Genomic DNA, 15378 nt, shown 5'->3' with positions numbered 1-15378 from the left:
CAGTAGGTTACATAAATAATTTATTATGCAGGTTGTTTTTTTTTTTATTTTTTACAAAGGCAAATGCTAACAATTATTGTTTAAGATACCATGTATTTTGGGGCATCTGCTCATTTCTATAACTATAAAGTATGTTCTTAAAGCACTCCCCAGTTAACACTCTTTCATCATTTGGCAACTTTCTGAACGATTTGAGACTGAAATTCACAGATAATTATTTTATCTTGGAACCATTATCTCTCACTATGCTACTGTTAAATACGAAATGGCTATTTTCTTGCTAAAATACAGTGATTCCTTTGGATGATTGAAAAAGAGAGGATTATGGTACTTAAATCAGTATCCAAATACGACAAATCCTCTTTCCCTGCTAGGCACCTTACTGTAAATTCTTTAGACTTGACTTTTTCATCTTAAGAAGCCTAACCGGTTTTCATCTATAATACCTAGAAAGTACATTCATTTATGCAGTCATTTCATTCAAAATAGTCATTGAATGTCAACATATTTCAGCCACTGTGTTGAGCAAGGAGAATTTAGCCCAGACTTCAGGCATCAGGGAATGTTTATCAGAGAAAGAGACAGTGAAAATGAGAGCTGAATGAATATGTGTTAGCCAAGTAAGAGGAGGAAAAACATCCCAGAACAAGATATTTGCATATGAAAATTCCCAGAGGTAAGAGGAAGCACTGCATAATTTGAGAATTTCAGATAGTCCTATATAGCTTTAGCATACAGTGTGACGGTTACAGCGGCTAGACGGAAGACTGGAGGAGTAAGCAGGGGCTGAATTATAAAGGTCTTTCTTGCTATGCCAGAGAGATGATAGTGACCCCAAATTAAGTGGGAAATACAGGAGTATTAGGAGATTTTGAAAGAGATGAGCTTAATTTTTGAGGTTTCTCATTCAAATACTTTTGTGTTATACAAGAAGATCTATCTAAGAAGCAATTAGAAACTTAAGTATGGAACTCATTAGAGATCGATATTAGGCAGAATATATAAAATTTAGACTTTGGGAAAGATAGATGATAGCTGCTGCTATGCTATGTGCTGCCACATGAGTCATGCCTGACTGTTTGTGACCCCATGGACTGTAGCCCACCAGGCTCCTCTGTCCATGAGATTCTCCAGCAAGAGTACTGGAGCAGGTTGCCATTTCTCTTCCAGGGGATCTTCCCGACTCAGGGATTGAACTTGCTTCTCTAATGTCTCTTGAATTGGCGGGCGGGTTCTTTACCACTGGCACCACCTGGGAAGCTCTGATAGCTAAAGTTCTAGTAATGGTTGAAATGACCAAGGTAGAAAATGTGGGAAAGAGAAAGAAAAGAAATGAGAGCCAAAGTGAGAAAGGACCAATCTTACTCAACAGAAAGAAGAAAAAAAATCCATGAAGGAAGATAAAAAAGAGTAGCCATAGAGGGAGGAAATCACTCAGTACACTGTACTATTAGAGAAACCATTTTGTTGTTCAGTCGCTAAGTCATGTCCAAATCTGTAACCCCATGCACAGAAGCACACCAGGCTTCCTGTCCTTCACTATTTCCCAGAGCTTGCTCAAACTCATGTCCATTGAGTCGGTGATGCCATCCAACCATCTCATCCTCTAATCATCCCTTTTTTCTCTTGCCCTTAATCTTTCCCAGCATTAGAGCCTTTTTCAATGAGTGAGCTCTTTGCATCAATTGGCCAAGTATTGGAGCTTCAGCATCAGTCCTTCCAATGAATATTCAGGGTTGATTTCCTTTAAGATTGACTGGTTTGATCTCTTTGCAGTCCAGGGGACTCTCAAGAGTCCTCTCCAAAACCACAGTTCGAAAGCATCAATTCTTTGGCATTCAGCCTTCTTTATGGTTCACCTCTCACAGCTGTACATGACTACTGGAAAAACCATAGCTTTGACAATGTGGACCTTTGTCAGCAAAGTGATATCTCTACTTTTTTAATATGCTGTCAAGGTTTGTCATAGCTGTTTTCCCAGGAGCAAGCATCTTTTAATTTCATTGCTACAGGCACCATTCACAGTGATTTTGGAGCCCAAGAAAATAAAGTCTGTCACTATCTTCACTTTCCCCCCCATCTATTTGCCATGAGGTGATGGGACTAGATGCCATGATCTTAGTTTTTTGAATGTTGAGTTTTAAGCCAGCTTTTTCATTCTCCTCTTTCACCTTCATCAAGAGACTCTTTAGTTCCTCTTCACTGGTTCCTCTGCCTCTTCTAAATCCAGCTTGTACATTTGGAAGTTCTTGGTTCGTGTACTGTTGTAGAAAGAGAAAATGTCAACCTAATGATGGCAAGGAATATCAGCTGCTGTAGATGGTTCATATATCATGAAGACAGATTATTGTCAGTAAATTTTGATTTAGCAAGAAAGATCATATTTATGAGCCTGGACGTATGTTCCACTGGTGAAATCAAAAGCCTGTTTGGGGTCAGAGGGGAAGTAAATTAGGAGTTTAGGGTTAATATATACATGCTACTATATATAAAATAAAATAAACAACATGGACCACTGTATAGCACAGGAAACTATACTCAATATCTTGTAATATCCTATAATGGAAAAGAATCTGAAAAAGAATATGTGTGTGTTTAAAGCCTTCATTAAAAAAATGAAGAGGTGAAAAAGAGATGAGGAAGTAGAGACTAGCAATGTGAATAGTGTTTTTAATAAACCTATCAAAGATAAGATGGAAGTTGTCCAGAAACATGAGATCTCAGAGATTTTTTTTTTTTTTTAATATGAAAGGCTTAACCAATCTCAACTGTCAGTGGAAGTAAGCCATCAAAGAAGGAGAAAATGCAGATGCTGGAGGTAATAGAAGACAAAGAAGGCCTTTTTTCTAAATGAGAGTTTAGGAGGAGAGCAGCTTTAGACAAAGAACAATGCACCACTTCTTGTGGACAGAACTAAACATTGACAGGAAGGAAAGTGAGGCAGAAAAGATGGTCTGTTGTTTGGCAGGAAGATGAGGCAACACCAAATGAGGACTTCCTTTTCCCTGAAAATAAGAAGCTAACATCTGCTGAGAGAGAGGTGGAGAATTAAAAGATTTGATATTTGTATCCTGTTAGAAAAGTAGATCAATTTAACAGTGAATTATAAAATCTTATTTGTAACACAATGTATTTTCAACATAACACCAAAAAATGAAACAATAGACAGGGTTCCAAAATTCATTATGATAATGCCATGGTTTCACGCCAGAGAATAGCATAAGTCTATTCCCCAGAGTAGAATAAGAGGAAAACTAATTCAGAGAGACTGATGTAAGGGAAAGAGAACAGAAACTCTTGCCGTTATTGCTACAACAGCCCAGTATTAACTTCTCAAATGAAAGAGCTTCTTTAAAAAATATGTACATATACACAATGAAATATTACTCAGCCATAAAAAGGAATGCATTTGAGTCAGTCTAATGAGGTGGATGAATGTAGAGCCTATTATACAGCGTGAAGTAAGTCAGAGAGAGAAAGATAAATATCGAATACTAACACATATATGTGAAATCTAAAAAACTGCTTCTGATGAATTTGTTTGCAGGGCAGCAGTGGACAAACAGACATACAGAACAGACTTATGGACATAGGGAGAGGGGAAGGGAGGGTGAGATGTGTAGAGAGAGTAACATGGAAACTTACATTACCATATGTAAAAATAGATAGCCAATGGGAATTTGCTGTATGTCTCAGGGAATGCAAACAGGGGCTCTGTAACAATCTAGAGGGGAAGGAGATGGGAGGGAAGTTCAAGAGGGAGGGGACATATGTACACCTATGACTGACTCATGTTGAGGTTTGACGGAAGCAACAGAATTCTGTAAAGCAATTATCCTTCAATTAAAAAATAAATAAATTTTAAAATATATGTAGGGTTAATAACTGAGTTCTGTCAATGGGGAGTGTGTGTGTGTGTGTTCACAGGAACACACAAACTCATAGGTGGAGAGCTCTATGATAAATTACATTCTGTCATTACTTTCAAAACAAACTCCTCTTCCTTTACAGAATTGTCAACATCACACTGCTGGTGACTTCTGTGAACGATGTGCTCTTGGTTATTATGGCATTGTCAAGGGGTTGCCAAATGACTGTCAGCAATGTGCTTGTCCTCTAATTTCTTCCAGCAACAAGTAAGACTGAGAAATATTACCATATTTCCCAATCAGTAACACCATCTGTGTAGCACATGGACTTTTCTGTGATTTAGCTATTTTTTTCATGTAGACAAAAATCTCAATTTAAGATAGATTTTTTTAAACAATATAAAAACATGACAAAAGTGAACACTTGATACTCTATGGTTCCTTTTTCCTTTAAAACTCTGTCCCAAGTAAATAATGCTTATTAATTAAAATGTAAATACCAATGTTAACATATATTTATGAAATAAATGATTTATGTACAAATGTGTATAATCTTATAAGTTTTTAGAAAGACCTGGTGTTTTCATATAATTCTGCAATAACTTCAGCTATGAGGGATTGTTTGATGCATAGTATATAAATTTTATAGCTGTTTCCATTTATTTTCTGTGTTTAGTTCATGACTGATAAGAATTATCAGGCAGATAATTGAAAAATAATGTGGTTCCAGCAAGATGACTTATTGTTATGCTCCACAAGAAGTCAGTATCTCCCAGAATCACAGCCCCCTTTCTGTTGAGATAATGCAAGCTTGGTACCATGGAAACACAGCCATAAGGGGCAGCAAATGTGGCATATTTTACTTCAGTGCTGTCAGAACATTTTGCATTGGTTTATGTATTGATGAAAACCCCTAGGTGTTTTCACTTACCTTTTTGCTAAGACAATCTGCACTTTCTTTTAAATGATTTATAGAATTCAATCTCTACACAGTGGGGTAATTTTTTCTCTAAGAATTTGCTTTTGAAGGAATGTAGGGCACTTTGTTCAGAATTAGAATCCTAGACACCTTACCTTTAGTATATAAGAACCATAAAGCAACTCAGATGAAGAGATAGTTCTACCTATTCTGTTTTTTTTTTTTTTCCCCATCTTTGGCTTTGTTTACATTTTGAAAACATTTTCATGTGATTATCTCCCTTTCCTCTACAAGCATCTGTTTTTGGTTGAACAGAACATATGTCTTGCATAGGATATCAAATGTGAATTTTTAGATAAATGGGATATTGATGAGGATAAAATGCATGGTCTTATAATTCATTGAGCAAAAGTGGTTGGTGTGTGAAATATATTATTTTCATCCTCCTTTCCCTAATCTACCTCTGATGAACTGGACTGAACAAGAGAAAGGTATTTATTTTATGGTTTATTAAAATGGGAATTAATAATTAATTGATAATTTACTGTAGAGTGAACTATAACAAAAGCTACAGGATATACAAAAAAGAGCAGAACATCTCTTGGAGAGGCTCACAGTTAAATGGGTGTCTTCAGAGAGATCAACTTAGATTTACAGGAAATTCGAAGGCACAAAGTACCACACTTCATTTTGGAAACTTAAAGAATATATTAAAAAATTAATAATAATTTTTTGGCTTCCTAGGTGGCTCAGTGATAAAGAATCCACCTGCCAATGAAGGAGCCACAGGAGGTACAGGTTCAGGGAAGATTCCCTGGAGGAGTAAATGGCAACCCACTCCATGGGTTGGTTCTCCATGGAGAATCCCATGGTCAGAGGAGCCTGGCAGGCTACAGTTCATGAGGTCACAAAAAGACACAACTGAGCACGCATAATAAATTTTAAATTTATTTAAATTATTAAATTTACAACAGATTGAAGAGTTTTTACTGGCAGAGATAGTAGAAAATTTACAGAGTGAAAACTTAGAAGCAGGAAGCACAAATCACGTTTAAGAACCAGTAAGAGTTTGGAGCATGGGTTCAAATAGAATTTTATAATTACAGATGAATGAATAAGAAAATGGAGGCCATACTGTAGAAATCCTTGAATACCAGTCTAAGAAATTGCTATTTAATTTTCTATGTAATGAGGAAACACTACAAATTTTTATTTAAAAGATTAATGTGATCAGAGCCACAATTTAGGAAGACTATAATGATGGAATTGAGTATAATGAACTGAAACAGGAAAATAAGAAAAGCAAAGAGACTAATTAAAAAGTTATTGCACTAGCTTAGGCAAAAGAAAATTAGAACCTGAAAAAAGGTAATAGCAACAAAAATAGAGACAAAAGGATGGATGTAAGGAAAACACAAGAAGATAGATTGTTGAATGTGACTCTATAGAACTGATAATTAATTAGATATGACAGGTTTAAGCAAGGCAGGAGTTGAAGCCAGGGCTTTGTAGCCAAATTGAGCTCCGATGGTAGTCATTAACAGAAATAGGGAAACCAGAAATTGTTAGAAATTGTTAGAACATCTTACTAATTTTCATACAGAAAGATTTCCTGTCTTATTTCCTTACACTAGATCACATTATTTTGTATTTAAAGTAAAATGTAGTTTGAAATCCATATGTAAATTACAAAAGACAGTCTTTATTTTAAGTGAAACATCTATTCACACTTAATGCATTGAAATGCCAATGGCAATTTGGGATAAGTTATAAAAAAATTAAATTGCTTTTGTGTCCCCATTTTTTTTTAACCTGAAAGATATTCAATAATACTTATTCTACTGTCTGACAAATATGCAGGAATTCTCATCATGTTTTTATTTTAATTCATGAAAAATAGCACCCTTTTTCTGGATGTTTGATATTTTCATGACTGTCATATAATTATTAAAACGTCACAGTTTTAACATGGTCAGTGTCATGCATTGTTAATTCATCAAGAAACAACCTTCTTTATTTGTTAACTATTATTAGTAATATTTAGTTGTGATATCCTACCCTTGAATGTTGTTGTTCCATCATTAAGTCATGTCTGACTCATTGCAACCCCATGGACTATAGCCTGCCAAGCCCCTCTGTTCAAGGGATTTTTCCAGATAATAATACTGGAGTGAGTTGCCATTTCCTTCTCTAGAGGATCTTCCTGACCCAGGGATCAAACTCACATTTTTTTGCAGGCAGAATCTTTACCACAGAGGCACCAGGGAAACCCATTACCCTTGAATAGGAACTTATAGTTACAAATATGACATTTGTAACCATCAAAAAACAGTTCCAATCATCTAGATATTAGATAGAATTGCTTAAATTTATAAAAATAAATAAGTCAAATGGTTTTTTCAATCTTTATTTTTTTTCTGATTCAGTTTCAGCCCATCTTGTATCATGGAAGGCCTGGATGATTACCGCTGCACAGCTTGCCCACGGGGATATGAGGGAAAGTACTGCGAAAGGTACGAACAGTTACGAGACATAGAGGGCAATGATGCATAGAGATCGTATAACAAAGGATCATAGTAGAAAAGTATTCATTATTTTTACAATGTCATTTTCATGTTCTCTCATAGTTTATAAGCTTTCAAAAGTATTTTTCTGTCTTTAGAGTTTACCCAAAGGAAGTTTCTATTTTAGCACATATATATATACATATACACCCTAATATAGATTGGAAGGGAGAAAAAGAGCATCTTACAAGAACAAATAAATCAATTTCAAAATGTTATGTGTAGTTAATGATAACAAAAGGCTAGTGATAAATAATTCTAATTTTAGTTCATTGGGAAATATTGGTGGGCACTTACTGCATGCACGTTACTATTCTGAGAACTCTGGCACTACATCACCAAATATATACATAATTCACAATATAAATTGTATCAAGCATTCTTAGTTAGCACAGTCCAAATATTAAAATGTTAATTGGTTCTCCTTTTCAACATACATACAAAAAATATTATTTAAAGGCTTCTTCTCGCCATATTTTTTCCAAATTCTAATAATGCATGTATGTAGTTATCAGCTGAGCTATTTCAAATCCTAAAGATTGACGCTGTGAAAGTGCTGCACTCAATATGCCAGCAAATTTGGAAAACTCAGCAGTGGCAACAAGACTGGAAAAGGTCAGTTTTCATTCCAATTGCAAAGAAAGGCAATGCCAAAGAATGCTCAAACTACCGCACAATTGCACTCATCTCACACACTAGTAAAGTAATGCTCAAAATTCTCCAAGCCAGGCTTCAACAATACATGAACTGTGAACTTCCTGATGTTCAAGCTGGTTTTAGAAAAGGCAGAGGAACCAGAGATCAAATTGCCAACATCCGCTGGATCATGGAAAAAGCAAGAGAGTTCCAGAAAAAACATCTATCTCTGCTTTATTGACTATGCCAAAGCCTTTGACTGTGTGGATCACAATAAACTGTGGAAAATTCTGAAAGAGATGGAAGTACCAGACCACCTGACCTGCCTCTTGAGAAACCTATATGCAGGTCAGGAAGCAACAGTTAGAACTGGGCATGGAACAACAGACTGGTTCCAAATATGAAAAGGAGTAGATCAAGGCTGTATACTGTCACCCTGCTTATTTAACTTCTATGCAGGGTATATCATGAGAAACACTGGGCTGGAGGAACCACAAGCTGGAATCAAGATTGCTGGGAGAAATGTCAATAACCTCAGATATGCAGATGATACCACCCTTATGGCAGAAAGTGAAGAAGAACTAAAGAGCCTCTTGATGAAAGTGAAAGAGGAGAGTGGAAAAGTTTGTTTAAAGTGCAACATTCAGAAAACAAAGATCATGGCCTCTGATCCCATCACTTCATGGCAAATAGATGGGGAAACAGTGGAAACAGTGGCAGACTTTATATTTTTTGGCTCCAAATCACTCCAGATGATGATTGCAGCCATGAAATTAAAAGATGTTTACTCCTTGGAAGAAAAATTATGATCAATCTAGACAGCATATTAAAAAGCAGAGACATTATTTTACCAACAAAGGTCCATCTAGTCAAAGCTGTGGTTTTTCCAGTAGTCATGTATGGATGTGAGAGTTGGACTATAAACAAAACTGAACTCTGAAGAATTGATTATTTTGAACTGTGTTGTTGGAGTAGACCTTTGAGAGTCTCTTGGACTGCAAGGAGATCCAATCAATCCATCCTAAAGGAGATCAGTCCTGAGTGTTCATTGGAAGGACTGATGTTGAATCTGAAACTCCAGTACTTTGGCCACCTGATGCAAAGAGCTGGCTCATTGGAAAAGAAAGACTCCAATGCTGGGAGAGATTGAAGGCAGGAAGAGAAGAGGACAACAGAGAATGAGATGGCTGGATGGTATCACCGAGTCAATGGGCATGAGTTTGAGTAAATTCTGGGAGTTGATGATGGACAGGGAGGCCTGGCGTGCTGCAATCCATGGGAAAGAGTTGGCCACGACTGAGTGACTGAACTGAACTGTAATTATTAAAGGGAATGCTAACTGTAATACAAATGGCAAGTTAAGAAACACAGTTCTACATCAAAGAACTCCTGATTCCAGGTTCTAATTAATAGAAAAGAGCTCACCCAAAAATCTCGATACCTACACTGAAACCAAGCTCCACCCAAGAGCCAACAAGTTCCAGTGCAAGACATAATGACAATAATTCTCCAGCAAAGCAGGAACACAGCCCTGAGCATTAAAAGACAGGCTTCCCAAAGCCATGCCAAACCCATAGACACCCAACCCACTACTGGATACTTCATTGTACTCCAGAGAGAAGGGCTCCACCCACCAGAACAAAGACTTAAGATCCCCTGACCAGGAAACCTTGACAAGCCCCTAGTCCAACCCCACCCACAGGGATCAGGCTCCATAATAAAGAGGAACCACAAACTTCCAGGCTACAAAAGGGCACCCCAAACACAGCAATCTAAACAAAATGAAAAGCTAGAGAAATATTCAGCAGGTAAAGGAATATGATAAATGCCCACCAAACCAAGCAAAAGAAGAGGATATAGGGAGTTTTCCTGAAAAAGAATTCAGAATAATGATAGTACAGATGATCCAAAATATTGAAAACAAAATGGAGTTACAGATAAATAGACTAGAGACAAGGATTGAGAAGATGCAAGAAATGTTTAGCAAGGACCTAGAAGAAATAAAGAAGGGTCAATCAATAATGAATAATGTAATACTGATATCAAAAGCACTCTGGAGGGAGCCAACATTTATTCTAATAAATGAGGCAGAAAAAAGGATAAATGAGGTGAAATATATAATGGTGGAAATAAATGAAGCAGAGACTAAAAAAGAAAAAACATTAAAAGAAATGAGAACAACCTCAGAGACCTTTGGGACAATGTTAAACACCCCAACAAATGAATCATAGGTGTTCCAGAAGAAGACAAAAAGAAAGAGCATGAGAAAATACTTGAGGAGATAATAGTTGAATCCTTCCCTAAAATGGGGTAGGAAATAGCCACCCAAGTCCAAGAAACCAGAGAGTCCCAAACAGGATAAACCCAAGGCAAAACACCCCAAGACACTCTTAATCAAAATAACAAATATCAAACACAAAGAGCAAATATTAAAAGCAGCATGGGAAAGGCAACAAATTATACACAAGGGGATCCCCATTAGGATAACGGCTGATCTTTCAATAGAAACTCTTCAGGCCATAAGGGAATGACAGGACATACTTAAAGTGATGAAAGAAAATAGCCTACAGCCCAGATTACTGTACTTAGTAAGGATCTCATTCAGATATGAAGGAGAAATCAAAAGCTTTATAGACAAGCAGAAGCTGAGAGAATTCAGCACCACCAAATCAGCTCTTCAACACATGCTAAAGTATCTTCTCTAGACAGGAAGCACAGAAAAGATTTATAAACTGGAACCCAAAACAACAAAGTAAATGGCAATGGAATCATACTTACCAATAATTACCTTAAATGTAAATGGGTTGAATGCCCCAACCAAAAGACAAAGACTGGCTGAATGGGTACAAAAACAAGACCCCTATACAATAGACCACCTCAAACCACGGGACACATACAGACTGAAAGTGAAGGGCTGGAAATTGATAGTTCATGCAAGTAGAGACCAAAAGAAAGCAGGAGTAGAAATACTCATTTCAGATAAAATTGACTTTGAAATAAAGGCTGTGAAAAGAGACAAAGAAGGACACTACATAATGATCAAAGGATCAATCCAAGAAGAAGATATAAAAATTATAAATATATATACACCCAACATAGGAGTACCTCGATGCTATGCTATGCTATGCTAAGTCACTTCAGTCGTGTCCGACTCTGTGTGACCCCATAGACAGCAGCCTACCAGGCTCCCCTGTCCCTGGGATTCTCCAGGCAAGAACACTGGAGTGGGTTGCCATTTCCTTCTCCAATGCATGAAAGTGAAAAGTGAAAGTGAAGTCGCTCAGTCGTGTCCGACTCTTAGCGGACCCCATGGACTGCAGCCTACCAGGCTCCTCCATCCATGGGATTTTCTAGGCAAGAGTACTGGAGTGGGGTGCCATTGCCTTCTCCGGGAGTACCTCGATACGTAAGGCAAATGTTAACAAATGTGAAAGGGGAAATTAACAGTAACACAATTATAGTGGCAAACTTTAATACCCTACTCACACCTATGGATAGGTCAACCAAACAGAAAATTAGCAAGGAAACACAAGCTTTAAATGATACCAGTTAGACCTAATTGATATCTATAGGACATTTCACCCAAAAACAAAGAATTTCACATTTTTCTCAAGTGCACACAGAACACTCTCCAGGATAAATCACATCCTAGTACATAAATCTAGCCTTGGTAAATTCAAAAAAATTGAAATCATTTCAAGTATCATTTCTGATCACAATGCAGTAAGATTAGATGTCAACTACAGGAAAAAATACTATTAAAAATACAAACAGATGGAGGCTAAACAACACACTTCTGAATAACTCACAAATCACAAAAAGAAATCAAAATATGCATAGAAACAAATGAAAATGAAAACATGACAACCCAAAACCTATGGGATTCAGTAAAAGCAGTGCTAAGAGGAAGGTTCATAGCAATACAAGCTTACCTCAATAAGCAAGGGAAAAATCAAATAAATAACCTAACTTTACACCTAAAGCAACTAGAAAAAAGAGAAATGAAGAAACCCAGGGTTAGTAGAAGGAAAGAAATCATAAAAATCACAGCAGAAATACATGAAAAAGAAACAAAGGAGACTATAGCAAGAATCAAGAAAACTAAAAACTGGTTCTTTGAGAAGATATATAAAATAGACAAACCATTAGCCAGATTCATCAAGAGAAAAAGGGAGAAGAATCAAATCAACAAAATTAGAAATGAAAATGGAGAAATCACAGAAGACAACACAGAAATACAAAGGATCTTGAGACTACTGTCAGCAACGATGTGCCAATAAAATGGACAACTTGGAAGAAATGGATGAATTCTTAGAAAAGTATAACCTTCCAAAACTGAACCAGGAAGAAACAGAAAATCTTAACAGATTCATCATAAGCATGGAAATTGAAACTGTAATCAAAAAACTTCCAACAAACAAAAGCCCAGGACCAGATGACTTCACAGGTGAATTCTACCAAAAATTCAGAGAAGAGCTAACACCAATCCTACTCAAACTCTTCCAGAAAATTGCAGAGGAGGGTAAACTCCCAAACTCATTTTATGAGGCCATCATCACCCTAATACCAAAACCAGACAAAGGTGCCACAGAAAAAGAAAACTACAGGCCAATATCACTGATGAACATAGATGCAAAAATCCTCAACAAATCTCTAGCAAACAGAATCCAACAACATATTAAAAAGATCATACATCATGACCAAGTGGGCTTAATCCCAGAGATGCAAGGATTCTTCTTTACAAATCAATGTATACACCACATTGACAAATTGAAAGATAAAAACTATATGATTATCTCAATAGATGCAGAGAAAGCCTTTGACAAAATTCAACATCCATTTATGATAAAAACTCTCCAGAAAGCAAGCATAGAAGCAACATACCTCAACATAATAAAAGCTATACATGATAAATGCACAGCAAACATTATCCTTAATGGCAAAAAATTGAAAACATTTCCCCTAAAGTCAGGAACAAGAAAAGGATGCCCACTTTCACCACTACTATTCAACATAGCTTTGGAAGTTTTAGCCACAGCAATCAGAGCAGAAAAAGAAATAAAAGGAATCCAGATTGGAAAAGAAGTAAAACTCTCACTGTTTGCAGATGACATGATCCTCTACATAGAAAACCCTAAATACACCACCAGAAAATTACTAGAGCTAATCAATGAATATAGTAAACTTGCAGGATATAAAATGAATACACAGAAGTCCCATACATTCCTATACACTAATAATGAGAAAGCAGAAAGAGAATTTAAGGAAACAATCTCATTCACCATTGCAATGAAAAGAATAAAATACTTAGGAATAAATTTACCTAAAGAAACAAAATACCTATATATAGAAAGCTATAAAACACTGATGAAAAAAATCAGAAATGACACAAATAGATGGAGAAATATACCATGTTCATGGATCAGAAGAATTGATATAGTGAAAATGAGCATACTACCTAAAGCAATCTGTAGATTCAGTGGAATCCCTATTAAGCTACCAATGGTATTTTTCATAGAACTAGAACAAATAATTTCACAATTTGTATGGAAATACAAAAAAAACCTCGAATCACCAAAGCAATCTTGAGAAAGAAGAATGGAACTAGAGGAATCAACCTGCCTGACTTCAGACTATACTACAAAGCTGCAGTCTTCCAAACAGTATGGTACTGGCACAAAGATAGAAATATAGGCCAATGGAACAAACTAGAAAGCCCAGAGATAAATTCACACACCTAGGTGTCAAAGACACCTTGTCTTTGACAAAGGAGGCAAAAATATACAATGGAGGAAAGACAATCCATTTAACAAGTAGTGCTGGAAAAACTGGTCAACCACCTGTAAACAAATGAATCTAGAATATTTTCTGACCCTGCACACAAAAATAAACTCAAAATGGATTAAAAATCTAAATGTAAGACTAGAAACTATAAAACTCCTAGGGGAAAATATAGGCAGAACACTCTGACATAAATTACAGCAAGATCCTCTATGACCCACCTTCCAGAGTAATGGAAATAAAAACAAAAATAAACAAATGGCACCTTATTAAACTTAAAAACTTTTGCACAGTGAAGGAAACTATAAGCAAGGTGAAAAGACAGCTTCCAGAATGGGAGAAAATAGTAGCAAATGAAGCAACTGATAAAGAATTAATCTCAAAAATATACAAGCAGCTCATGCAGCTCAATACCAGAAAAATAAATAACCCAATCAAAAACTGGGCCAAAGGACTAAAGAGACATTTCTCCATAGATGACATACAGTTGGCTAACAAACATATGACAAGATGCTCAACATCACTCATTATCAGAGAAATTCAAATCAAAACCACAATGAGGTACCACCCCACACCAGTCAGACTGGCTGCTATCCAAAAGTCTACAAACAATAAATGCTGGAGTGGGTGTGGAGAAAAGGGAACCCTCTTACACTGTTGGTGGGAATGTAAACTAAGACAGCCAATATGGAGAACAGTGTGGAGATTCCTTAAAAAACTAGAAATAGAACTGCTATATGACCCAGCCGTCCCACTGCTGGGCATACACACTGAGGAAACCAGAATTGAAAGAGACACATGTACCCCAATGTTCATCGCAGCACTGTTTACAATAGCTAGGACATGCAAGCAGCCTAGATGTCCATCTGCAGACGAATTGATAAGAAAGTTGTGGTACATATACACAATGTAATATTACTCAGCTATTAAGAAGAACTCATTTGAGTCAGTTCTAATGAGGTGGATGAAACTGGAGCCTATATACACAGTGAAGTAAATCATAGAGAAAAACACCAATACAGGATATTAATGCATTTATGTGGAATTTGGAAAGATGTTATCAATGACCCTATATACAAGACAGCAGAAAAGACACAGATATAAAGAACAAACTTTTGGACTCTGTGGGAGAAGGCGAGGGTGGGATGATTTGAGAGAATAGCATTGAAGCATGTATATTACCATATGTGAAATAGATCACCAGTCCAAGTTTGATGCATGAAACAGGGCATTCGAAGCCAGTGCGCTGGGACAACCCAGAGGGATGGGATGGGGAGGGAGGTGGGGGGGAGGTTCGGGACGAGGGGATACATGTATACCTGTGGCTGATTCATATTAATGTATGGTAAAAACCACCACAATATTATGAAATAATTAGCCTCCATTTAAAATAAATTAATTTTTAAAAAAGAAAAGAAATAAAAGTTAAGTGGGGAAAAAAAAGAAACAGTTCTAGACTGTTTAGGAAGAGTGTAATTTATATTTTCTGGATTCATTATTTTCTATAAGGTCAGTACTATCTTGGATACTCAAATTTATCACCACCATTTTAGTAGGCTTTATTATTCATAAAGTAACAGAGGGCAACTAATATTAGCTATTAACTTTA

At 36.4% G+C, this 15378-nt stretch overlaps 1 protein-coding gene across 3 annotated transcripts in view; it reads left to right on the top strand.

The window, feature by feature from the left end:
• LAMA2 (laminin subunit alpha 2) overlaps nt 1-15378 on the top strand; it is a 708999-nt gene that overhangs the window by 503363 nt on the left and 190258 nt on the right. For all 3 annotated transcript variants that reach the window (XM_025294565.3, XM_025294564.3, XM_044924246.2), the window contains 2 exons: nt 4012-4136; nt 7215-7301. In XM_025294565.3, coding sequence (XP_025150350.3) covers nt 4012-4136; nt 7215-7301 — 212 coding nt within the window. The remainder of the gene's footprint in view (nt 1-4011; nt 4137-7214; nt 7302-15378) is intronic.

This window comes from Bubalus bubalis, chromosome 10 (assembly GCF_019923935.1).
Source record: "Bubalus bubalis isolate 160015118507 breed Murrah chromosome 10, NDDB_SH_1, whole genome shotgun sequence".
Lineage (NCBI taxonomy): Eukaryota > Metazoa > Chordata > Mammalia > Artiodactyla > Bovidae > Bubalus > Bubalus bubalis.
Note: the sequence above shows the minus strand (reverse complement) of the source record. Positions and strands in the feature narration are given on the sequence as shown.